Below are 24,409 nucleotides of genomic sequence, written 5' to 3'. Positions count from 1 at the left end.
ACCCATTCCTCCTCATGGAAGCAGGAAATGTACAACTCCTGTTCTTAAAATATGACATTTAATATCTTCTTTTTTGTACAGATTCCATGAGTGTTTCCAGCCAACAGCAAAGGCACAAAGGACACAAACAAACAAAAAAAGAGACAGCAGGACTGGAGTTTGGTTTATGATCCCTGTTGGCTGGAGACTGAAATCCAAAATTCAGCTAATATCAACAGCTGATACTAACAATGATAATTTGTCACTTTTCTTTTTGAAACATCACCATCTCAAGCTGAGACAACATCCACCTAACCTGTTTTTTTGGAGGAAATGAATTTTAATGTATTGTTTTCTCTGGCCATTTGCTCCTGTGTGGCCTCTTCTCCTCTCTTCTAACTTCTGAGCCAATTTCACCCAAGGTGGGCCAAGTGTGAGGAGTGATGGCTCTTGAGGCTGGGCCGACCAGCAGAGGCCTCCGCCACGCTTAAGGCAGGCAGACCTCAGCCTTTTTCTTACAAGAGATGTGCAATCAACTTCTGAGCACTGGATCCCAGCACTCTCTTTCAAAGCTTTTGGGCAGCCTGTCAGGAGAGACAGATTTCCTTTCCACTGTGAATTTAACCACCCCTGGTAATTCTCAGTCCCTGTGCCCACAGCCAGAAGATGTGGTGAAAAAGAGGCATGGTATGGCGATGCTTTCCCCTTGCTGCCTGCAGGAAACAGGTGACAAAAGCAGGACTTATTCACCTGGTCACTCCATGCAATTCCAAGTCAAATCTCCTCTGCTAGACCACAGGGGGAGCATGAGCTCCTGGACGCACAGCCAAGAGCAGCATGTGGCTCTGTGTTTGCACCAGGTCCTGTTACAAGATCTGAGCAGCCACACGTACTCAGGGAGGATTAAGGCTTGGCATGCTGAACAAAACTTTTGGAAGACGCTGATTTTTTTATTTTCACAACAATTTCTTGGAAATGTTTCCATGTATGTGGTACAGCCCACGCTGTGGGCTGTATCAGGATGCTCTCCCAGACAGCAGTGCAGAGAATAGAGCACACATGGAAAGACAAATGCACAGGGAAAGGAAAGGTAAGAACAGCAAAACCACATACCTTCAGGGATGCACTGTCCAAGAACAAATTTATAACCCTTACAGCATTTTTTCCTGAAAAATAATAAAATAAAATAATGAATAAATAAACATATTCTCTAAAGCTTGGTGTCTCTTTTAAAAACAGTTACAGATAGGTTATGGTTACAGATGCGATGAACCAAGCCAGCGGAGGATCCTGAACTTTTCTCAGTGTTAAAGAACACAAAGTGGAAAGCCATCACTCAATCCACAGTATCTATGTTGCTGTGCTCGGAGAACTGGAGAGGATCACAGACATCTGAAAATCTTGCTTTTCTGTGTTGAAAGGACACAGCACACCTCAGTGCTGTCCTCACACACAAGCCAGGTTGTAATTTTCTTGATATGCTGAAGGGTGTTTTCAAACATCTGTCATTACAATGTAAACTTGCAGAAAGGGGTAAGGCTCAGCTTGGAGTTCAAACAAGATCAATGTTATCAGTCATTTCTCATCTTTTAATAAAGCTGGAAGGTGATAAGTGAAATATATTGAATATTTCATTTGCAGTGAAAAAGTGCATCTTATACGGGCAGCAGGTCAAAACTATAGTGAAGGTTCAATAGCATCAGATTCTTTTAGCGTGCCTATGGTATGAAAAAAGTCTAAATGATGAGAAATCAAATGAATTTTTTTACACCAAGCTGTGATGTCCTGTAAGTAAGTGTTCGGCCATATCAGTCTGCTTTCTTTCTAGGCAGCACACTAGAGCAGGATGTTGGTGCCTCTTATCACCCCAAGAGCTGCTGGCTGCAGAGGCTCCTGCAGTGACCTTCAAAGGGCCCCAAGCGGTGCTGGCTGGGACTTGTCAGAGAAGCAAGCTACCATTCAGTGTGCTACTCAATACAGTCAACGTGAGGTTCTGGAGGAAAAAGCCCACGTGTTTCACAAATTTGCAATTTTTTACGCTTGCGGATCTGCTGAAATATCCGAAAACATCCATTTGCTCTTATCCTTTCACTCAACAACTGACGTCAAAGAGTGCTAAAGCCACGGCAGTCAATGACACAACAGTCCCCACGACAATCAGCAGCCATCACAAATCATCATTATGTTGAATATAAATCAGCTGTCAGTTGCAACTGACCACTTAAAACAAACAACGCGTTACTCCAAACTATGTAAAAACAAACTTTGGCTCCATATTTTATCCGCTTCCAAAGATTAGCTGGAATATAAATTATGCTTAATGAAGGTTGAACATCTGAAGAGGAAGCCTCGCTTTGTTATGCAAACAGTGGTCCCTCATTAGACTTTTCTCCAAACACTGCTGTGAAGCTTTATCTGCAAGACAAACAAATGTAGGAGGAATGGGTTCAAAGGTGCACTGGGGAGGCTGTTCATACACCACGAGCCATGCCAATGGCTTTCCAAGTGCACATTCGTCTCCTCCTGTCTGCAGAAAGAGGGGAGGCTGATAAAGGGAGAGCTGGGAGATGGCAGAGGAGGGCCATGAGATTCCGGGCTGTGGGTTGTGGCAGCCAAAACAAAAGAAATGGGAGCAGCAGCTGTCTCCATTTCTTCCCTTCTCCCTGGGAATTCCCACCTACTTTCCAGGTTTAGGCCCCTGAAAAGCCCTGGTGTGTCTTGGGCAGAACATGGAGAGCTCAGCACACGGCCTGCTCCTGGGGAGGGCTCGCAGCTGGGCACTGTGCTGGAACTGCTCCTCTCCTCTCGAATCACCCAGCTTTTGGTTTTCCCATTGCTAAACTGATTAACTGATAAGGAGATCTGGAAATATTTTCTCCAAACACCTGATTCTTTTTTCCACATAATGAAAGCTTTAAATCACACCAAAAGAAGTGGTACAGAGGATGGATGCCCTGTTCTCAGGCTGATGCTCCAGAAATTCCCCATCATACTCAGTTCCCAGCTCAGGATTATGGATCTCTTTGAGCACAGCCTGTGCTCAGCAGCAAGCTTCAGACACCAGCATGATTTTGCCAAGGAAAGTGCTACTTCAGGGTTAACACATAGGAAATACACCAATACCCATTTCCCTGAACATGACATCGCAACCTTGGGATTCCTGCATACTTTCCACATTCCTGAGGAGAAATCTGTCAAAATGATAGACATGTGAGCTGATCATTAGCAAAGGCATTTTAATAGCAATACTCATTTCCAGACATCCAGCTGCAGGTTGACATGTCTAATCAAAGTTGCACAGCAGCGATCTCATTACACAGGCCGAGAGGGAAGAGAGAGTCCCCACTGATAATTTTCGCTACTGAATAACTTTCAGGTCAGCAGTTGCTACGCAGCCGTGCTTGCAAGCATGCAGCAAACACCAACACATACACAGCCGGGCAGGAAGATCAGTCTCTGAAATATGGAACCACAGGGAAATTAAGTTGTTTCATTAACATTAAGGATTGTTTTTGAAAGGAGGAACTCTCAGGACTTTTTGTTACAGATTTAAAGGGGAGCTTCAGCAGTTGGAAGGAGGAGAGTGGCCCTACAGGTTCTGATTTAGGGTCAAGCGTTTTATACCAATAAATCTGAGAGGATATAACTCTGTTCAGCTTTCCACTTGTTCCTCCTATACCCAACACACCAATGCACTGGCACAGCCCCCGGCTCCATGTAGCTGCTCGATAGCATCACCCCAGAGAGTCAGGACAAAAGGCAAGATGCAAGGAATGTGGCTTGATTAAGCCATTGCTTTATTAAGTTAGCTTATCTGGGTGCTATCAGCAGTAACTCATGCTAGGTCCAGGCTAGGACCCCTTCCCATAATTGTTCCCACCTGGGGCAGGGCTGCCACCACCCGCAGCCCAGCTCTTGGTCTGTGCTGGGACACTGGTAGCGGTGCCACGGAGACTGGGGAATGCTGAGCCAGGAAAACACAGCTGTGGGAGACAGAGGGAAGGGTTCGGGTGCTGTCACAGCTGGAATATATTACAAGTGCAAATAATGGCAGGATAGCAATTGAAGGCATTGAGAATTAATCTGTATCTGTTGGCAGTAGAGTGGCAGTGACTACAGAGCTTGACTTCAGCAGAAGAGGTTGAAAAAAAAAAAGGTGGGAGAAATATGGAGAGAAAGGTAGGGATGGAAAAACCCAAAGCTTCGTACAATTTTATTTATTTATTCATAATTTCAAATGAAAATAACACGTCAAGGAAGTTCTTGCTAAATATGTCAAAAGTAGAAACGGAAGAGCACACTCCAGGAAATATTTGTCTCATAGGAATGAAGGAGACACAGAAATCCCCATGGCGAGTCAGAAAGTGAGTTCCCAAAGTAAAATATTATCTTTGTTATATCCTGACCACAAATGCAATCAAGCAGCCAGTGAAAAAGAGTCTCCCATCTTTGTATCTTATATGGTGGAACTGTGTCAAAATAGCAAACTAAAAGCAAGAAAGCCTGCAGCACGCCACCAAGGTGCTCAAGACTTCATTAAAAGAGTGAAACCTGAAAGTGTTCCACGCCAACTGCCAGAACTCTGAGAACATCATCTGTTGTCAGATGAAAGCTCCATTTGGCAGGGGTGGCTCCAAGGACAAGCCAGCATTTCATGGAAAGCCAATGCTGCTCTTGACAAAAGTAATTAATGAAAAAACACATTTCTTATTGGGAAAAGGTAGACTTTTTTTTTTTTTTTTTTTTTTTTTTTAACAAGGCTTTTTTGGACAATTTTAGACAATACAGGACTAGGGCTGTATGTTGAAGATGTGAGTTTGCAAAGGCCATGGCACAGCTGCCTTTAATTGCAGCATGTGGACTTTGCTGGAGCGGCTCCTTGTTGGGCCTGCTTCGTGTTTCTCTTTGATCATCCTGGCTTGCAGAAATACAGAATGCAGCAAAAATGCAGACAGAAAATACAACAATTAACTTTCCAAAGATAATTAGCTATGTAAACAAGCCAACAAGGTATCTTAAAAAAACACCTACCCCCTCCCACCCCTTTTTCCCCCCTGTATGCTATACAGAATTTGAATGTGAGCCAGGTCTGTCTGCCAAAACACGTACGGACAAAACCCATCTGCAGTGCGGGTGCATTAAGACAGAAGCTCAGTAGCTGCATGTAGTTTTGCCATAATTCACACAGAGAGTAGATTTATGGCAAGATGGTGTAAAACTGAAGCAACGTGCTTTAATTTTGTTTGCCTTTCCGTGGGATACATACCAAAATCTTGAGTAAGAGAGGGTGGCCTTCTTGCAGACGCTCACTCAGCATACACTTTGCCACGATTTCCAGACTTAGCCCTTTTTCATAGTTTTGAGATGATTTATGTCCACCCTGGGTGCAAGGCAAGGTCTAATGCCAGCCTTACCCTCTCCAGTGAACAGCACAGGGCACACTAGGAAGTGCAGTATCGTCTGTGAGCACAGTGGGCATATATGTGCTGCTCTGTTTCTCTTGGTGAAGTGAATAGAGCAGTATCCACCCGGTAGCCACAGAGACCCACCTTCACCACAAAGCTGAAGCTCTGACCTCTGGGAGCAAATCACTGCAGGCACATACGTGGTTTTTCTGAAGGTCAGATTTTGAGTAATCGCACGAATCTCAGTCACGTTTCTCATCAGCTCCTGCAGTCCAATAACTGTAATCATATATTACTGTTCTCTTCTTAAAAAGAAAAAAATCCACCCCACAATCCTGCTATTGCTATTTGCTCAGTTCTGGTTATAAAAACAGACACAAGAACTGGAGTTCCATTCTACTTGTTGTTAATGGGCAATCTTTGATAAGATTCATAATTCCTGGGCTCCTCTGTTGCGAACATGAGCCAGGGACCAGATCCTCTTCTGGCAAACACCTCTGCTGAATGACTCTGGGGGCCTGTGTCAGGTCCTGCCTGGGGCCACTCTGGTTGATGCTCTCAGACGTGACCTCTGGCTGCTCCTTATTGTAATGTATTGTTTATGGACTCCTCTTGCAGCTGCTGATGTATGTCATCTTTTTTATGGTCAAGGGGAGTTTTTATGGAGCAGAAACGGCGGTTCCTTTTTCTCAAGAGGGACCTTCCATGTAGATGGGATGATCTGTGGCCTCTGCAGAGCACACTGTGAACGCGCGAAGCACCTTTCTCTTTGAAGCAGTGAAAAACAACTTGAAGGGGTGCAAGAAATGCTCCACCCTGCGTGGGTACTGGTAGGGCTCAGAGAGCTGCACACAAGTGGGGAATGCACACAAAGCAGAACAACAGAGTATGGGGGAAAAGTGGCCTGCAATCCTCAGAGGTCATCCCATTTGGATTACTTCAGGACTTTTTGGTGCAGGGTAATGTTTTGGTTGATTTGGTTTGTAGAATCACAGAACATCCTGAGTTAGAGGGGTCCCACAAGGGTGACTGAGCCCAACTCCTGGCTCCAAACCCAATGTCTGCAAGTACTGTTCCGATGCTCTGTCATCTCCAGCAGCTCAGTACCATGCCCACAGCCCTGGGCAGGCTGTACCATGCCTACCGCTCTCTGGAGCATAGCTTTTTCATAATCTCCCAGCTCCTGGCACAGCTCCATACCATTCCCTTGGTCCCTGTTTCTGCCATCAGTGACCTCAAAAGGCAACTACCCCTGTGGACACTGGAAAAGACATTTCTTGTACATTTTATATAGATGGGAACATCATCCTCAACATCACACACTGATTCCCTCAGCACTGAGCTGTACTCTCCTCCATTTTTTCTTTTCTTAATGCAAAGGAATGCTCATGTAGTTTATTGCTAGATAGTATGTCAAAAATAACAGAATGATTAAATAAAAAACTTTTGACAGAATTCATCTGTTTAGACTCAGCTTAATACACATGCTGTCAGCTTTGTCTTACACTCTTTTCTAACAAATTTATTTTGTATTTTGGCGTTGACCCAAGAAAATGATTTTGTTTATTTTCAGGGATGAAACTGGAATGGATTTTGCAGAATCAAATTAATGTTTAACAGGTGTGAAGTTTGAGGGAAAGAAAAAAATGAATTTAGTGCAAAGATGGCACAGTTTGCATGTGCTGCATAGTCTGATGACCTGAAAGAATAAATAATGCAGTAGCCTAATGAGCTGGAAGAGTATAACACATCCTCACAAATACATTTTATTTTCTGCTCAGCTTACTCTAGGGAACCTGCTTCAACAGGGTTTGGACCAGATGATCAGTCTGATGGATCAGATGAAGTGCCTTCCAACCTCTACAATTCTGTGTTCTATGGTTTTCATTTTTTAAAACAAGCATTCTTCTACATCTCAGTTAAAGTGATCTAAAATTAAGCCTGTGTTTTAGAATAACTTACTGCTCTGAGATTTAAAGCCAAAAAAGTGAGCAAATGACATTTTCTTGGTCCACTTCTGACTTTGAATTGGAAGACTGTTTGCCAAATTGCCTTCTAGCCCAATAAACAGCAACGCCTGCAGACAGCTCATGCTCAGCAATGGATGGACACAAAGGTGAGTACAGGATGGTCAGAGTAGATAATCTTAGTAGTCTTTTCCTGCCTTAACATTTCTGTGGTTCTATGATCATAGCATATCTATCTTACTCCTTGTATTCTTAAACTCCCACAACTTTCATTTTGTGGCTCCAATTCCTGACCAAATAGCCCTGAGAGAGAGATGCAGAGTAATAATTTCCTTCAGGAGGGAGGCAAAGGCAGCACCGTGCTGCAGGAGCTGCGCTGGCTGGCGGCAGGGCTCGTGCTCCGTCGCTGGAGTCAAACAGCAATAAAGTGCTGGCAAGCTCTCAGATTGAATGCAGTCCAATCCAGTCCTGTTTACATGGTATCTATCATCAACACGATCATGAAAATGCTGCATAAGCAATGTCTAATAAATGTGTTTTGATAAACAATGGAAGGCAAGCGCATTCTATGCAAGCATGCATAGAAAAGCTCATCATAGAAACAAAAGCAAGGAAGTAGGTTTCTAAAACTAGTTCTCCGAACAGGACTCAGGCAAGCTAGTAGCTTGGTCTGTGTTCACTCAGGGGAGCTGCTGTGTAAGAATCTGATCCTGATTCTGCAGACATCACTTTGCCATGAACACACACCAGGTGGGAGACAGGCTGATACGCCAAGACTGAGGATTATGCTTAGGCACGGGCTCAGCCCTGAGGGTGGGCTACAATTGCACTTTGATGAAGAACAGTTGTGGATAATCACTTGTGGCACAAACTTACCCAATTCTGTCCGACATTTGTCACTGCAGACAGCTGCAAGCCTCCTTCTGGTTTGGGTGGGTTCAGGATTTGACTGAAGTCTGCTTCCCCCATAGGTACGTCAGCCACCTATCCCCACAGGCATGCACAGATATAACCCCGGCTTTTCATGTGAAATTCTAAGAATACGTATCTCAGAAACAATTTTCAAGCATAAACGGAAAATTTGTAGTGGTTTTTGAAATTCAGCTCTGGAAAGAAAGCAAACAAATAATCCCAGCTCGTGATTTTAATAGACTAGGTCTGCACACAGCCAGACACAAAGACATCAGCTTTCAGGAAAGTCAAATACCATGGAAAATAATTTAAGAAAGATGCAGTTGTTCTCTACATGGTTACCCATGTTGAGATGACATCAACAAAGTGTGAGTGTCATGATGACCACTAGGTATGGAAGCTCTACCTCTTCCCTGCTGAAAGGACAGGGAAAGCTTAGATTGGATGTCAGGGGAAGTTCTTTATAGAGAGAGTGGTGAGGTGCTGGAACAGGCTGCTCAGAGAGGCTGTGGATGCTCCATCCCTGGAGGTGTTCAAGGCCAGGTTGGATGGGGCCCTGGGCAGCCTGGTCTAGTATTAAATGTGGAGGTTTGTAGCCCTGCATGTGGTGGGGAGGTTGCAACTTGGTGATTCTTGGGGTCCCTTCCAATCCAAGCCATACAATCATCCTATAATACTAGGACAGCTTTCGCCATGCAGATACAGGGGATGGTGCAATCTTATCACAGATTAATGAGGAAAACACAGGCACGAAGGATCACTACAGCAAGATCTACTGTTTTTGTGATCTCCAGCATGGACAGGACAATTTCAACAAGATTCTACTATTCCAACATTCTACTGAGTGCTCTGGTCTTTCCCACCTAGTGATGAAAGCAAAATCAAATAGGACACTGCTGTGCATAGTCTGATATCTCACAGGTAAATTTTCTCCACTTTGACTTCTGAGATGTGCTCAAGCCTGTCTCTATTTTTCTCTGCCCACCTCAGTGCCTGAAAGTTAAGGGGTGATATACTTTCACTTCTCTTCTTATATCAAAGCCAAAAAGCTGACGAATCAAATGGCTGCAATCCAAAAGTCTGTTTCCCCTTGACAATCAACACTTTTTTATAAGGAAATCGCAGCAAATAGCTTCAACCTTGATGTTTCAATGCAAGAAAAAGGTTGCATATATCTTCTGTTTTCAACACACATGCTTTGTAAGACTGAAAAAGAATAGCCATCTAATTTTATACTCCATGAATCACATAAGGGTGCTTAACAGCCACTTATGGAAAAGGGTTTTTATCCTTCCAATACTGGCTTAGAGTCACGAAGGGCATGACCCTGCTTCAGCTGCAGCCAAGGGGACTTTTCCAGTTAAGGCTTCAGACATGTTATTGGAAATCCAAGGGAAAAAAAAAAGCATAACATTAGAAGAACAGATTCACAGCATAAAAAGCAGCAAAGAATCCTTGGAAAGCACCTGATTCAAGGAGGGTGAGATGCTCAGAGGTCCTCCCAGATGGATGTTGTCAAGTGTGGATAACTGTCTCACCCCCCGAAAACGTCTTCCAGCACATAACCACTAATTGTGCATCTTTCCCTTTTTGACTACCTAAAACACCTCTTGCTGTACTTACAGCTCTGGTCACATATCTTTTTCTTATGCATGTCTGACATGCTTTACCTTCCCTACAGCACTCCATTTGGTAGCCCCACTGCTCCCTCCTCTCCAGCTGGGCTCCTCTCCAGCATGATGCGCTCCAGGCCCTGGACATCCCAGCTCTACTTTTCTGGTAGGTGCACAAAACTGCAAGTAACCAAATCAAACATCACCACAACAGGTATTTGTTAAAACAGATTAAAGACATGAGTAGCTGACCTCTGTCCCTGGAAAGGTGATGTAACAACTTGTGCTGGACGCCATCTCCAGACAACTGGGAGAAAAGGTTATCAGGAGTAGTCAGCACGGGTTCACCAAGGCGAGGTCATGCTTGACCAACCTGGTGGCCCACATGCTGGGTGGATGGGGGAAGAGCGGTAGATGTAGTCTACCTTGATTTTAGAAAGGCATTTGATACTGTCTCCCATGACATCCTTATGCAGGTTGGGGGATGAGCTGCTGGAGGGGAGCTCTGTGGAGAGGGACCTGGGTGTCCTGGTGGACGACAGGTCGGCCATGAGCCAGCAGTGTGCCCTTGTGGCCAAGAGGGCCAATGGCATCCTGGGGTGCATTAAAAAGAGCGTGGCCAGCAGGTCGAGGGAGGTGATCCTCCCCCTCTACTCTGCCCTGGTGAGGCCTCATCTGGAGCACTGCGTCCAGTTCTGGGCTCCCCAGTACAAAACAGACAGGGATCTCTTGGAAAGAGTCCAGCAGAGGGCCACGAAGATGGTGAGGGGCCTGGAGCATCTCTGCTATGAGGAAAGGCTGAGTGAACTGGGTCTGTTCAGCCTTGAGAAAAGAAGACTGAGAGGGGACCTGATCCAGGTCTATAAATATCTGAGGTGTGGGGGGCAGAATGGCGAGGCCGGACTCTTTTCAGTGGTGAGTGGAGACAGGACAAGGGGAAACGGCCGGAAACTGCAGCATAGGAAGTTCTGCACCAATGTGCACAAGAACTTCTATACAGTGAGGTGACGGAGCACTGGAACAGGCTGCCCAGGGAGGTGGTGGAGTCTCCTTCTCTGGAGATGTTCCAGACCTGCCTGGATGCTGACCTGTGTGACCTGCTGTAGGGAACCTGCTTTGGCAGGGGGGTTGGACTCGATGATCTCTGGAGGTCCCTTCCAACCCCTACAATTCTGTGATTCTGTGATTCTGTGTGAAACCAGACAAATTCAAACAAAAAAGAAAAAAAAAAAGGAAGAGGAAAGAAATGATTTGCTAAATTGCAACAGAACTGCAGCTCTAGTGCCCTTCCACTGTCTTATCTTTCTCTTCATTTTCACAATAAAATTTTAAAGGGGGAAAAAATGAAAAAAGTAGTAAAACTCGAATGAAAAACAAACAATGCTATTTGTCACGAGCATATTTTCAGACAAAAGAGTGGGCCAACTCTGATCTCTATCTAGGCAACAAGAACAAGTCAAAATTGTACTGCTTTCAACATCATCATCAGCAATGGAATTAACTTCTTAGTGTAAGCCCTTGGAAACTTCTTAAGACACTAAAAAAAGATATTATTTCAAGAGCATTTCATGGATCCAGATGTTTCTCTCCTTTTCCCTTCTCTTTTGTTGTTCCCACAGAAGACCTTGTAAAAGCTGAAACTGCTTATTAAGTACACAGACTTAATGAATTAGACAAGGAAAGAAATAATTCTTAATATAACATGATCACAAGCCAGATCTGTGCTTGTTGTCTATAGATACGCTAGCAAAATGCTCTCTATACACAGAGCAGCCTCAGACAGCACAGGATCTGTCTCCATCAGCGTGCAGAAAAGATTTGTTTTTAAAACAACACAGTATGAAACTGCTGAATTATGCAGTGACTGCACCACGACCACAGCACCAAGGATTATTTTTAGAGGCATACATCTGCAGGTTATTTTTTGCAAGGCAGGGTGGATGGAGCAAATCCTGAAGCAATTCACTCAGCAGAGAAGCATCGCTGGAGTGAGCTGTTATTTATATGGTGTCACGACAGCACTTGGTATCTGCTGCTGCTACTGCTACTGGGATGCAGCACAGTGCCCACAGTGCCCTCTTGTCTCCTCCAGGGCGTGGAAAGTTCATAAAGCAGTGTTTTGATGTGGCACTTTGTTTAGCTCATCTGTTAAAAATGGCAGGCGCTGGAATGCAATCCAGCACTTCTTCCTGCCAACAACAGGGCTGCGGGGACTTCAGCATGGCGCGTGCTCTTCATGCCATACCCTCCACCCAAGGGGGCATCCCACACTTCTGGAATTCATGAGCAGGTGGGTGGCGTGAGACCATTCTTAAAAATAAAAGCAAAGTTTTCTGAAGCTTCCTTCCATTTCTTCACTACGCTGCGCCCCACACTTGGCTCAGCTTGCGAGACAGAGACTGAACTTGGTGTCTCTTACCCATCAGCCACATACTAATTGTATGAGCAACCATACCATCTCTTAACCCAGCAAACCACAACTTGAACACACTTCCTATTGCCTAATTTAACTCTGACACCAGCTGCTGCTTCTCCCAGTCCATTCCCCATCTGAATGCTGGAAGAGAATCTCAGCCCAGAATAACCTACTGAGGTTGAACTCACGGTTTTTATGATGACATGCAACAAATTTATTTTGCCATGTGTTTCACTGGAGGTTACAGCCACCCACCCTGCCTGCCTGCTATTTGCATGCTCAGCCCATCGCAGCCATCCTCAGCCCCTGCTTTCCCTCCAATCCACCGCAGAAAAACTGGGGATGGACTCTCCTCACATGTGTGGTGATGCCTAATGGTCTGAGATGGGACAAAGAGACACTCTTCTTTGCTCATTTAGGAGATACACAATGGATGAAATGAGCCTGAGGAAAAGCAAGGAGCACTGCTGGAATGGAGAACTGAATGCAAGGAAGAAACACTTCTGGGACAGACAACGGACCGAGGGGCAAGGCTACAACCCCAAGTCATCATCAGACAAGCAGCAAAGAGATCCTGCAGGAGTGGGGATCACTTGCGACCGGGGGGGTCTCGAGGCTGCTGGCTTCTGGGAAGCAACTTGCATAACTTCTCACTGCTTGATACTAGAAAACAACAACCAGCCCCTGTGCCACCCAGCTTTAAAAACACTAAATCCTTTACTCATCTAAACAGATCAGCCCTGTGAAGAGAAAACTGCATGGTCAGGATCTGTGAGCTTGCCAAACTCACGCTGCTTGGGAAGAAAGAAGGGTGTTGGGCAAGTTAGCCCCTGAATGAGAGAAAGCACACCATAAGGACATGGCCCAGAGTGCAGCGGGTGGTGAAGGTATGTGTTTCAAATGGAAAAACATATTTTCTTACTGCTTGGTAGCAATAAAAGCTGATGAACTCATAAAATTTAATTTCAGTTTACGTATTAAGAAATAAATGATGAAATAGTAAATTGCATCATTACATAAACATGTAAAGAAATAGAGCTTGGCATTCTCCTAACAAGTTGTCCAATTTTAGCGTTCTGTTGAGACCTATGCAAAGTAGCATGTGATGCTTCTAGCTGTCATTTTGACATCACTGGTACAAAAAACTCACCCTTGTTAATGTATTTTTAAAATTAATGAGTAGATTAATTAATTTGCTGTTGGCTTCCAGTCTTTTATATTTGCCCTCATATTAATTAGGCATCACAAGTGAAATATGATCATATTTTCAGGTCTAATTATACTGATACTCCCTGTCTCAAATCCAGCAAACCAGAACTGGGGCTGGCAGACTGGTACCAGTTGCAGGCAAATATGATGTGATCATTGGAGAAACTCTGGCATTTCAAGCACCCAAACTGGCTCAAAAGTTGGACTCAGAAGCAGGAAAGTAGTACCTCATGTTTTCAGCAGTTCAGCACAAAGTCAATTTTTGCTGGCTGAATTTTGTGCATTTCCGCAAAAACCTTTTCTGAACAGCTTGTAGACCTGACCAAGCCTGAAAGCTGTGGCTGTGGCTTCGGCAGAGTCACCACTCACAAGCAGTGGCAGATGCCACATGGATGGATTGCTTATTTCCATTGGATGATTGCAACCCTGGTGACAGAAACGAGCTGTCACCGCCATCTAAAGCAAACAGCAAAACTAAAGGGGAAAGTTTGGGTGATTTTGTTCTATTAATTCACGGTCTTCTAAAGTGATTTGTGCTATGACCATTGTTACCGAGACATTTTCAGGTTGAATCCTTACTTCAGTAAATACAAAGTAGACCAACTGCAAAAGAAGTCTAAGAGATAGGGAAGTGATGCATTTTTTTCTGTCTGATTCACCCTGACCAGTGTGATGATGGGTGACAGTCACTTCAGCCCTCCCCAGGTTAATCTTAGCCCTCCCTCATAAGCACAGGTTGTCTTCAAAAAAAGCTGTCCCCGGTGAAGGCCTGGTGCTGGTCTGCCTCAGCCTTCAGAGACAACATTAAATTCAGACCTGAGGTTAAAACAATATCAGCAAAGACAGCATTAGCATTACATGCTTCACACCTCCTTTCCTCTCAGAATATACAAATTGCATCTGTCTGTACTGCTGCTAAATTCCAGTTCATGTCTATGCAGCACCTGTGAGATGCCTCTGAGCCACAGTTCACACCAATGCACTCATTGGAGGTAATATTTCATGCAGAATAGTAGGAACTGCTTTTTTTTGTTTGCTATACTGTTCACAAGTTGACTTTTTTTCCCAAAGGACTCAAAGGAAGAAAACCCAACATTTTTACAGCCTGAGATATCAATCTGATTCTACAAAGTTGTCTGAAAGTGTTATATTATATCTGGCACACTCTGCTTGGAATAGAAGTTTGGCTCATGGTGTAAAGCAGACTCCCCCCCACACATACATGGAAGGTCTCATACTCCAAACTGAAATGAATATCACCCACATTCCTTGGGAAAATGTACTTCTCTGTTCAGAACTTTCCCCCTTTTTCTACCTAATGATGTGCATTTATCACTATTCAACCCAACAGGCACAGCGTGTATTGCAATCTCACCATCTGCACCATTTACATTCCCAAACATGGAATCTCAGCCAGATGTCTGACTTATCTCCAAGGCTCTGACTTTGGGCATATGGCTTTTATTTAAATTAATTGCAGTACTAGCAGAAATCCAGTATCTATTACCCATCACAACGGCAGATAATGACTCAGAATAAATTTGTCGAGCCTTCTATCGTTGCTCACACAAACCCTTCTGTGGATGAACTGCAATAACTTAAGTCCGATGAAAGCCAGGTAAGATATTATGCAGAATACCTCACCGCAGATTAAGCTTGCAATGCATTATGAGTAGAAGAGAAGAGTGAGCCCTGCTCAGCAGCAATCAATGTCATCTCATACAGGGAGTCCATAAGTGGAAAACAATCTTGCTCCCACTTACACATGGAGCTGTGGCTCTCTCTGAAAACTCATGTGGTGCTTTCTGGCCCTGAATCCTGTGCTTTCCCTTCAAATGAAACCTATACCTTCATTTAGAAATATGTAGTTTTACATGTTTTTCTCTGATTGGGATTTCTGGAGCTCTTTACATGCCCAATTATTACTGGTAGTAGTAATAATATGTTTCTACTTCCATGATGTTAACCACTGGAGTATGAGAGCTGTAAATAGAAGCTAAGTTCAACATCAAGAGATATCCAAGAAAACTGATAGCTCCTTTCTTAGCTTTGTCAGACTCTTTAGTTAAATCCTTACATTTACCACCAAATGAGCACTGTTCTTCAAATTTCACAGCAGAAACGTGTCATTATTTTCACTAGACTGACACCAAAGTGTCTCTGGCAAGGACCAGAATCCCAAATCTTTATGCAAAGCTTGGCCAAAAGAACGATCCCAATCCAAATATATTTTCAAGCCAGAGCTAAGATGTGGCATGGCAGGCATTTAGACTCAGACCAGGATAATTTTACACATCAGCATATTGTCAGCAGGATAATCAATGCCATCCCGTCCTTCATGACAGTTATACATGATTTTCTGTGAAGCACCTGAAATTCATCTCAAACTCACCCCACCAGGCTGACTGACTGCGGGTTCCTCTGTACTCAGAGGAGTGCAACAGGCACTTTCATTGAGTGCTCAACCTCATCATGGCATGGCACATCTCCAAATTTCTTAGGCTTTCATGTCCCCATTTTCTGCAGGGCTACCTGATTTTTTAAACTGTATTTCACCATTTCCTTGCTGTACAAGGGGAGGTGGAAATAAATGACATGAAGAAGAAATCAACACAACCAACAAGAGACTGGCACCTCGTTGCTTTCATTCTCCAGCTGGGATGATGTTGCATCAGCAGAACATCACTGCTTTTGGGCCTCCATGGAAACCCCTCCAGAATCAGACCCAGAAAAACAACAAAGTCTGCCATATGTTATTGAAGGCTGAATCATAACAGAGAGCCATAACATATGCATGTGTTAACACTGGTTTTGCTTAACCGGTAAGTGCTGAAACTTTCATGTGTTTATAAGTTTTCTGTTGTGTGACTTTATGTGGACCACCATTCCCAATGCACCAAGCTCCCTTTCAGAGCTCCTTGAAGCTCTCAGGATCACAACATTTTTCCCCTGCGTTTTTCCAACACCTGAGTCAGTGAGGAATGTGCGAACACAGACCTGTCAATGGGATGAGTGCCTGCATCCCCTGCTGCACACACACATTGCTCTGCCCTGCTCTGTGTTCTCCACATCCTATGACCTTGGGGTAACATGGGGATGATGGAACTCGTATCTCCCAGTAGGATGTTGCAGAAAGGCAGTGAAGAGGTGACAGATCCCACTACCACTGTCACACACAGAAGGGTGGGCAGGGGATCCCTGCCCCTCCACAAGCAATGAAGCTGTTAAGGGAATATCTGAGATCTTACAAAGGTGATGAATTAACTTCCCGCAGATAAAGCCCAGAAGTTTTATGCCACCACTTACAAAGTCATCAGCTTTTCAGAGTTGACATTTCTGAGGAGATTTAGCTGTTGCATTTTGACAGCGGTGGCACAGAAGAGCAAAATAGTCAAGACAGCTCTCGTTAGAGCTGGGCAGTAAATTACATGCTCTGCTCCATCCACTGAGAAATGTTTATCATCTGTTGCCAAAAACCACAGCGCCCTGGTGTTTCCTCGGGCTTGCTTTCCATTTCTCCAGCCACCGAGGAGGCTGTTCCCCTTGGGAAGTCTCATTTAGAATAAACAGTTCTTTATGTTCATTATCATAATTCCCAGGGAATAGGCTGGAGGTAGCTAATTAGCAATTAAGTGTGACCGACCGGGCAGCCCGGGCGCACCATGCAGGACCAGCTGATGTGTGAGTGCATCTTCCAGCTGCAGTGAACCCGTGACTCGTCCTGTGGCCTTGAGGACAACCGGGCTTTCTTTCTCTTTTTCTTTTTCTTCTTTCTTTTTTTCTTTTTTTCCCTTTCTTTTTTATTTTTAGAGAAAAACATTTCACTGTGTGTGGGGAAAAAGCTAACAATAGTACCATTTCAGGAAATGACTAATTGCTAGGAAAAAAGCAGAAAGAACCTGAGTCAAAGTGTTTCAGTTCCGCACTGAGGAGCAGTGTTCCTGCATCAGGATTGACTGATTCCAAAACCCCAAGTATAGGTGTTTGTGGGGCAGCCTAAACTACATCCCTTGACTTTATTTTTCCATTTCATCCTCTGAGCCCTGCAAAGCACACAGGGATGCTCATGCCATCCCCAGCTGTGCATACCCAGAGATTTGGATGACAACCACAGCATGGCACAGTGGGGGTGCTGGACCTGGTCCATCACTCAGCCAGGAAGGGAAAAGCAGCAGAGATAAGGGACCCCCCTCAGAGCGGGCCTGGTTTAAATCCCAGCACAACTAAACATTTCACACATTTCGGAGTTACTCCTGGACTTCTCCAGCAGCACAGATTTCTGGTTGTTTAATGCCTTCGCTCTTGATTTAACTCAACTCCTAGTAATAGGGGCAAATCTCCTCTCATTAATATGGCTTGTTAAAAGATCACTGCAATCCCTCTACAGATTTTAAATCCACAAGTTGAGACTATATTGACCTGCTCAAGGCAGCAGCAGGTTGACAAAAATCATACTGCTGCTCCAGCTCTTCTGCAAGCTGGGTTTGGATCTGTTGGGTGCACTACCTAAAACAGCTTCTCGCTAGGGTACGACTCACCTGCTGCCTGAGGTTTTGTGACAGGCTCAGGGGTTGTCTCACTTTGGATATTACTAAGATTTCAAAGTCCCACAAAGACAGTTTTCCGATTCGAATGGCCTGCAGGAAATCTTTGTAACCCATGAGATTGAATCAAAACAGCATTTTTAACAAAACTTGTTCAAGTTATTTTTTCCATTACTGATCTCTCCCCAGATCATTATTTACTTATATATTCTTTGCTACTTGGAAATGCAGAGGGAGAGGACGAATGCATCAGCCAGCAATTCACTGAGGATCACCTCTGGAAATGCTGTTGGCTTCTCGCTCAGCAAGGAGAGGTTGATGTAGGAGTGTCTAATTCAGAAAGGCAAGCAAGAGAAGGGCATCATTTCACAGAAAAGCACGGAGATGGCCAAAACTCTTATACAACACAGAAGGATCTATGGTGTGGTTCAAAATTAGACCATTGCTGCACGCCAGACTGTACCATGTGCATGGTGCCCCAGAGATCTGCCTGTCCTGGATTCAGTACGATGTTCCTAAAGAGGTGAGGAATTGCATCCAGAACCCTCTGTCTGCAGAGCCGGGGCTGGCTGATGTGCATTGGACACATAGGGAGCTTGGTAGCTTCACCAAGCAGTATGTGAGGGATCGCTTGCTGCTCCCAGCTCAGCCTGTCTGCATTCATCCCTGCGGGCCAGCAGGCAGAAGGAGGGTCTGGCGTGAGATCCCCAAAGGAAGGGGTTGTGGAAGAAATAAAAAATAAAGGCAACATTCAATTTTCCTGTTCAACTGAAAGCAAGGGAACTGAGGACAGAACTTGGTCTGCACAGAGCTTCAGCATCTCCCTCCCGCATGACTGCACAGGGCTCCTGAGGGTGCTGACCTACTTTCTGTTCCTGGTTCTCCCAGGTGACTTATAAATGGATGACAGTCTCATAAACGTGGGACAGCACTGCAGTAGCTCTTACGGGGTGGCACTGCAGAGCTGCTCCCTCCTGCCATGACCATGACCGTGACTGTGACCATAACCCCAACCACTCAGATACATCAATCTGCTAACATTTCATCCAGGCTTGTGTTAAGTCACCCGTCGCCACACTATCTCAGCTCCTTAGAAATTGGTATCAGATGACTGCTGGTGGCCTACAGCTATGTGATCCACTTCAATTTACTTCAAAGCCAGTGCTGTAGATGGGACTGCCACGCAAGAGCAGCTTGCTCCCAGTCTGCCCAGCTACCTGGGCTGGTTGGGAGGAAGATAAAGCAGCCCTCCGACTGTTATGACAAGAAGCCTTTTAGCAAAAATGAAGCAGAGAGGCACTGTTTACAAGAACTGCTTGTAAATGGAAACCAAAACCTGAATTTGAAAGGAAAACCACATGGCCATAATCTCTCTCCCATGAAAGGAGTAATAATTCCGATGTCACCCTGCAAGCTAAATGGTCTCTCCTATCCAAAAAGGATTACAACCACATTCCTGGGCCATACCTGACCTCCACAGTTTTCTGCTGTGGCTGATGGGAGGGCCTCCCCCTTGCTGCAGTACATTTCTCTGGCACAACTGAACCCAAGGTTATGGAACAGCTCAGTTTTCAGTTACATAGCAACCCAAACTATTATTTTCTGGAATGAATCCTTTCTGTGAGGATTTCCAGCAGGGATGAATACAAACCCTAGGGCTGACTTCCTCCAAAACCTCCCACCTTCATGCACGGCACCTGTAGGCTGGAGAGTCTCGGAACCACTGGTGGTGGCAATGCAGCAGCGAGCAACAAAAGAGGCAGTACTTGCTTTGTTGGCACTATGTAATGCAAACATGGAGAAAGACACAGCATCAAAAATTGAGACCAAAACCAGCAAGCTGGTTTTCAGGTCTTTCTCAGCAGATCTGCCAAGGAGGGATCAGTGTATAGCAACACAAGCCGTTAAGTCACCAGCACAAATAAATGCACAAGGAATTAGATAGGCTCTTGCACTCCTTGAGAAAGCTCAGGGGACAGAGAGATACCCTTGTGCCCATGCATTGTGCAATACGTGTATTTTACATCATGCTCCCAGTCACTGCAATCCCCTTGGTTCCAGAGAACAAAGCAGTGATGAAGACAGAAGCATTACTGCCTTGTGCATGCACTGAGGCTGAGCAGCATTTTGTGCAGCAAACAGTAACACTGAGGTACCTGAGAACCCGCTGCAGCACATGCTTCCCAACCTCACAGACCAGCTGGTTCACATCCCAAACTGCTGATGGTCTTCCCAACTGATTTCCAGACTTCAGCTTGCACTGTAAATACTGCAAAACCCAGGAAAAGCATGGATGCTTTTAACAGCATCACACTCAAGAATCGAAAGCAAGGAACAACCTTCCAAGCATCACCTAAATGCAAATCACCCAAGCTTCAGAGCTGTGCTGAAGCCCTTTTTTTTTGGTGAGCAATGGTTATGCTCCAATACACTTCTGCTAACTTGATGGAGGTATGTGGCATCATTTCCCTCCACCATAAAAACAGCAGTCAATTTACAAGAGCTGAAATGTTGCCAGTGCCTCTTGGTTTCTGTGCTAACCATCGTGATAGGCTGGTGGTTGCAAAAGGGAGTTGCTTTCTTAGTCAATTGTGCCATTATTTCCAAAAGCATGCTTGAAATGACAAGAGATAAATCTCCATAGGCCTCTTTTGAGTACACTCTGTTCCACAGAAATATCAGTGGTGGACAGCCATGTAAAAATGGGCTGGACCCAAAAGACCAGGGAGGCTGGACTGTGGGAGAACACTGGCAAGCAGTGCAGCACTGTGGTAACGCAGCAGCCAAGGGAAACAGTGCTGCATTGGGGCTGTCCTTCATGAGGTGAAAAAAACAGATGAAAAATGCTAACCCTGCAGGTAGCAGCTTGGCACATTTCTAATTCCAAGTGGATTTGTTGTTTCTCTTCTTTTAGAGCATCTCTAGATACTCTCACATTGTGCAGGAGATGCAGTGATAGCCACATCACAAGGCTGTGCATGTCAGCTCCACGCACTGTGCATGTCTGTGAGCATCAACAGGTGAATGCATGCTGCCACTCTCCAGAAAATCCATCCTAAAAGTGTGCAGAGTTGCACCCACTGGGAAATCACTAAGTTTGAACCATTTTTTTTTCTTTTTTTTTTCTCTTTAGTTAAATTATCTCTGTCACATTTGTAGACTCCACTATAGCCTTCTGATGGAGATTATTTTTGCATATTTGGAAAAGACATTTCAACTTTTTGCAATGAATTCTTCATCTATGCAAGAACACGATGTAAAGGAATCATGGGAAGTGCTCTTACTGATGGGCTAAGAAAACACTTCAAGCCCACATGTCAGCTAAGGACAGATTCATGTGCAGCATGTCCTTATCTGTGCTGCAGAGTTTTTTGAAAGCATTGCTGCTATGAGAGATAAAGGAAGTTCACTAGCATGCATACAGCTCCAGCAATGTGCCTACATTTCCAACAAGCGTTTTATAGGATTCAGCTTGGAGATCAGAAACTGAAGCCAAAAGGAAAGATTACAGGATTAAAAACACCGCACGCAGCACAAAAGACATAACACTCAGAATCAGAACGTGACCAGCGGGACAGGAAAGATGAATCAGTTGTCCCAGGGCTGTTTTCCAATGACAGGATATTTCTTTTTACATAGCTCTGTTTCTGTAGAGAACTGGGTATGCTGACTCTGGGTTTCCAGGGCTTCCACACCATTGTGTGGACTTACTGAATGCCCAAGCAGTGGATGTGGGCAGAGTGAGGAGGCGGGTGGTGCGTTCAGCAGTGGTGATAGTGACAGTGGGTCACCTCTGCTGATGCAGCTTGGTATGAATGTGGCATGCGGGCTCTTCTGCATCACTGCCAAAAATGCACAGCTAATGGTGGTGACAGTGCTAAAGTGTTGAGTCTTGCAGCTGAGAATTTGCTCTACCAGATAATGTTACTGTGCTCCTTGTATCTGCTGTAGTTTTCATGGAATTAAACAGGAGGCATTACTTTTGGAGCAACAAACTTATTTTTCATTCCTGCTTTAAAATCTCAGTAGAATAAGCAGCGTGCCAAATGAGTTTAAATAAGGTCCTGCTTTGAGGTCTAGCAGTTTCCTCTGTGCTATGATATTATTTAGTTTCATCATTTCTTCAGTCTTTGGCACAGCCAGAATGCCATCCATGCTATTGCATTTCTCTTTATTTTTCAACACACAATGCTAAGCAAACCCAGCAACCCTAATGAACTCTGTTTCTAATGCAAAACATCTTTTCTAGCACTTAAAAATCAATCCAACAGAGATTGCTAAAGTAAGTGGCATTTTGTACGTGTGAAGGTGACGCCGGGGAGATGAGCAGGCTCTCAGAGTTTGCAGACTGATTCTGTTTGTTACACATTAAGTTCAGTTTCGGCAGTGAAAACACTAGGAAGGGGGTAAAAAAAAAATTTAGAAACATCTTATTTTCTGCATTTACTAGTGGCAAGGCCTGATCTCATGAGGAGCTTCACTGCTGCAAGGTGCACAGAGCACTGACACCTCTGCTTTTGTGGCCTGGGCTTCCCCTAAGCCACTGTACCAGCCAAGAGAGCTGCAGAGTATGCTGAAACGTAGCAATGCTCACTGCCTGCCCTGTGGAGGGATGGTGCTGCCGGCCACAGCTGCACCCTGTCTGCAGACAGTGATAAAGAGGGAGTCGTGTTTTTAATACCAGAAGGCGAGAAGACTTCGTATCAGCAAGGACATGAGAAAGAGAACTGTGTAACAGCTCCCTCCCCAGCATTCCTCACCAGCCACGACTAACGAGCACCAACCATCAGCCAAAATGAAGCACGACATTGCTGTGAAGGCATGCGTTTGTGCAATGCTGGAGGCTCCACTCCATGTGCAATAGGACACACGTCCTTCCCATCACAGCCAGACTCCCTCCTTCTACTCAGTTTAGGTCATGACTGTGGAATTGCAAGATGGAAGCCATCTGCCTTCTGACTTTATTGCTATTTTGTAGAATTAAAGAATTCCTGAAATTGGAGGGGACTGCTAAAGATCGTCTAGTCCAACTCTCTTCCAGTGAGCAGGGACACGTAAAATTCCATCAGGTGCTCAGAACCCCTCCACCCTGACCTTGAGTGTCTGCATGCATAGGGCATCCGCCACCTTTCTGGGCAGTCTGTTCCAGTGCTTCACCATCCATATCATAAGAAACTTCTTCCTCATATCTGGTCTAAATCTCTTCTCTTTCAATTTGAAGCAAGAGACCCTGATGAAGAGTCTGGAGCCTAATCCCTGGAAGTGCTCAAGGTTGGATTGGATGGGGCCCTTAGCAACCTCAGCTTGTGGAGACAACCAGCCCATGGCAGGGGGTGGGGCTGGGTGGGCTTTAAGTCCCCTCCAACCTAAGCCATTCTGTGATTCAATGATAGTTACAAGGCCAGGTGAACTACGTAGCTTCAGGGAATTGCACTGGTCCTAGGCATGGTCAGGCTAGTGTGGATGGAGTCACAAGGTGAGAGTTTGCCTCCTTTTGCTTTTACATATATCCTAAGATATGTCTTGGTTGACTTTAGTAGAGCTATAGGAGGAAGAAATCTACTAGCCATGGCAGAAAGAGATGAAAGAATCCAGATCTAAGGGTCACTCATGTTGGAAGGGAGCTTTTGAAGTCCAATCCAGGTTCAAAGCAGGGTCAGCTATGAGATCCAACCAAATTTCTGAGGGATTTACCCAGGCTGGTTTTGAGAACCGCCAAGGACAGAAACAGAACCACACCCTCAGGTGCCTTAGCAGATGGCAGCTTGCTGGTCAGACTCAAACACTGAAGCTTGAGCTTTTACACATACATGTTGTTGCCTGTTTTCATTTTGGTTGTTTGTTAACTTGGAAGAAATGCCTGTAGCAGATTTTTGGTTGCACTGCTCTTTTTCCAAAGGGTAAATAAAACCTCTGCCACACAGACTGGGGGCTGTGGTTTATGATGAAACAGAAACCACAACAGGATGCAAGCCATAGGACACCAAACCCTATACTCTATAGGGCAGGCTGAGGACTTGTACATAATCTGGAGCATTTGGCACCCCTGGTTTTTCAGAGTAGGCAGGAAGATGACAGCCCTCCCAAAATCCAGCTTCTCATGCTAGCAACTGGATATGCTCATATTTTCTCACTCAGAGAAGATATTGTTCAACATCTGATCAAACCATGAGCTGCAGTGGTTTGGACTGCTACACTGCATCTTACTGCTGACCTAACGAGATCACAGCTGGGCTTGTCAGTTTCTTTATTCATCATTAAAATATTATCTGTAATATTATAGATAAAATATATAGATAAAATATATAGATAAAATATTATCATTAAAATATTTTCTAATATTCAGATTCTGTGCTTGATTGCC

At 44.7% G+C, this 24,409-nt stretch overlaps 1 protein-coding gene across 1 annotated transcript in view; it reads right to left on the bottom strand.

The window, feature by feature from the left end:
* The window catches only part of CCBE1 (collagen and calcium binding EGF domains 1), a 91,185-nt gene that overhangs the window by 22,213 nt on the left and 44,563 nt on the right, over positions 1 to 24,409 (bottom strand). The window contains exon 3 of the mRNA XM_042825798.1: positions 1,093 to 1,145. Within this exon, the coding sequence (XP_042681732.1) occupies positions 1,093 to 1,145 (53 nt within the window). The remainder of the gene's footprint in view (positions 1 to 1,092; positions 1,146 to 24,409) is intronic.

Source organism: Centrocercus urophasianus, unplaced genomic scaffold (genome assembly GCF_019232065.1).
Source record: "Centrocercus urophasianus isolate 14NV4802_14NV808 unplaced genomic scaffold, USGS_Curo_1.0 seq_25, whole genome shotgun sequence".
NCBI classification, from domain to species: domain Eukaryota; kingdom Metazoa; phylum Chordata; class Aves; order Galliformes; family Phasianidae; genus Centrocercus; species Centrocercus urophasianus.
Note: the sequence above shows the minus strand (reverse complement) of the source record. Positions and strands in the feature narration are given on the sequence as shown.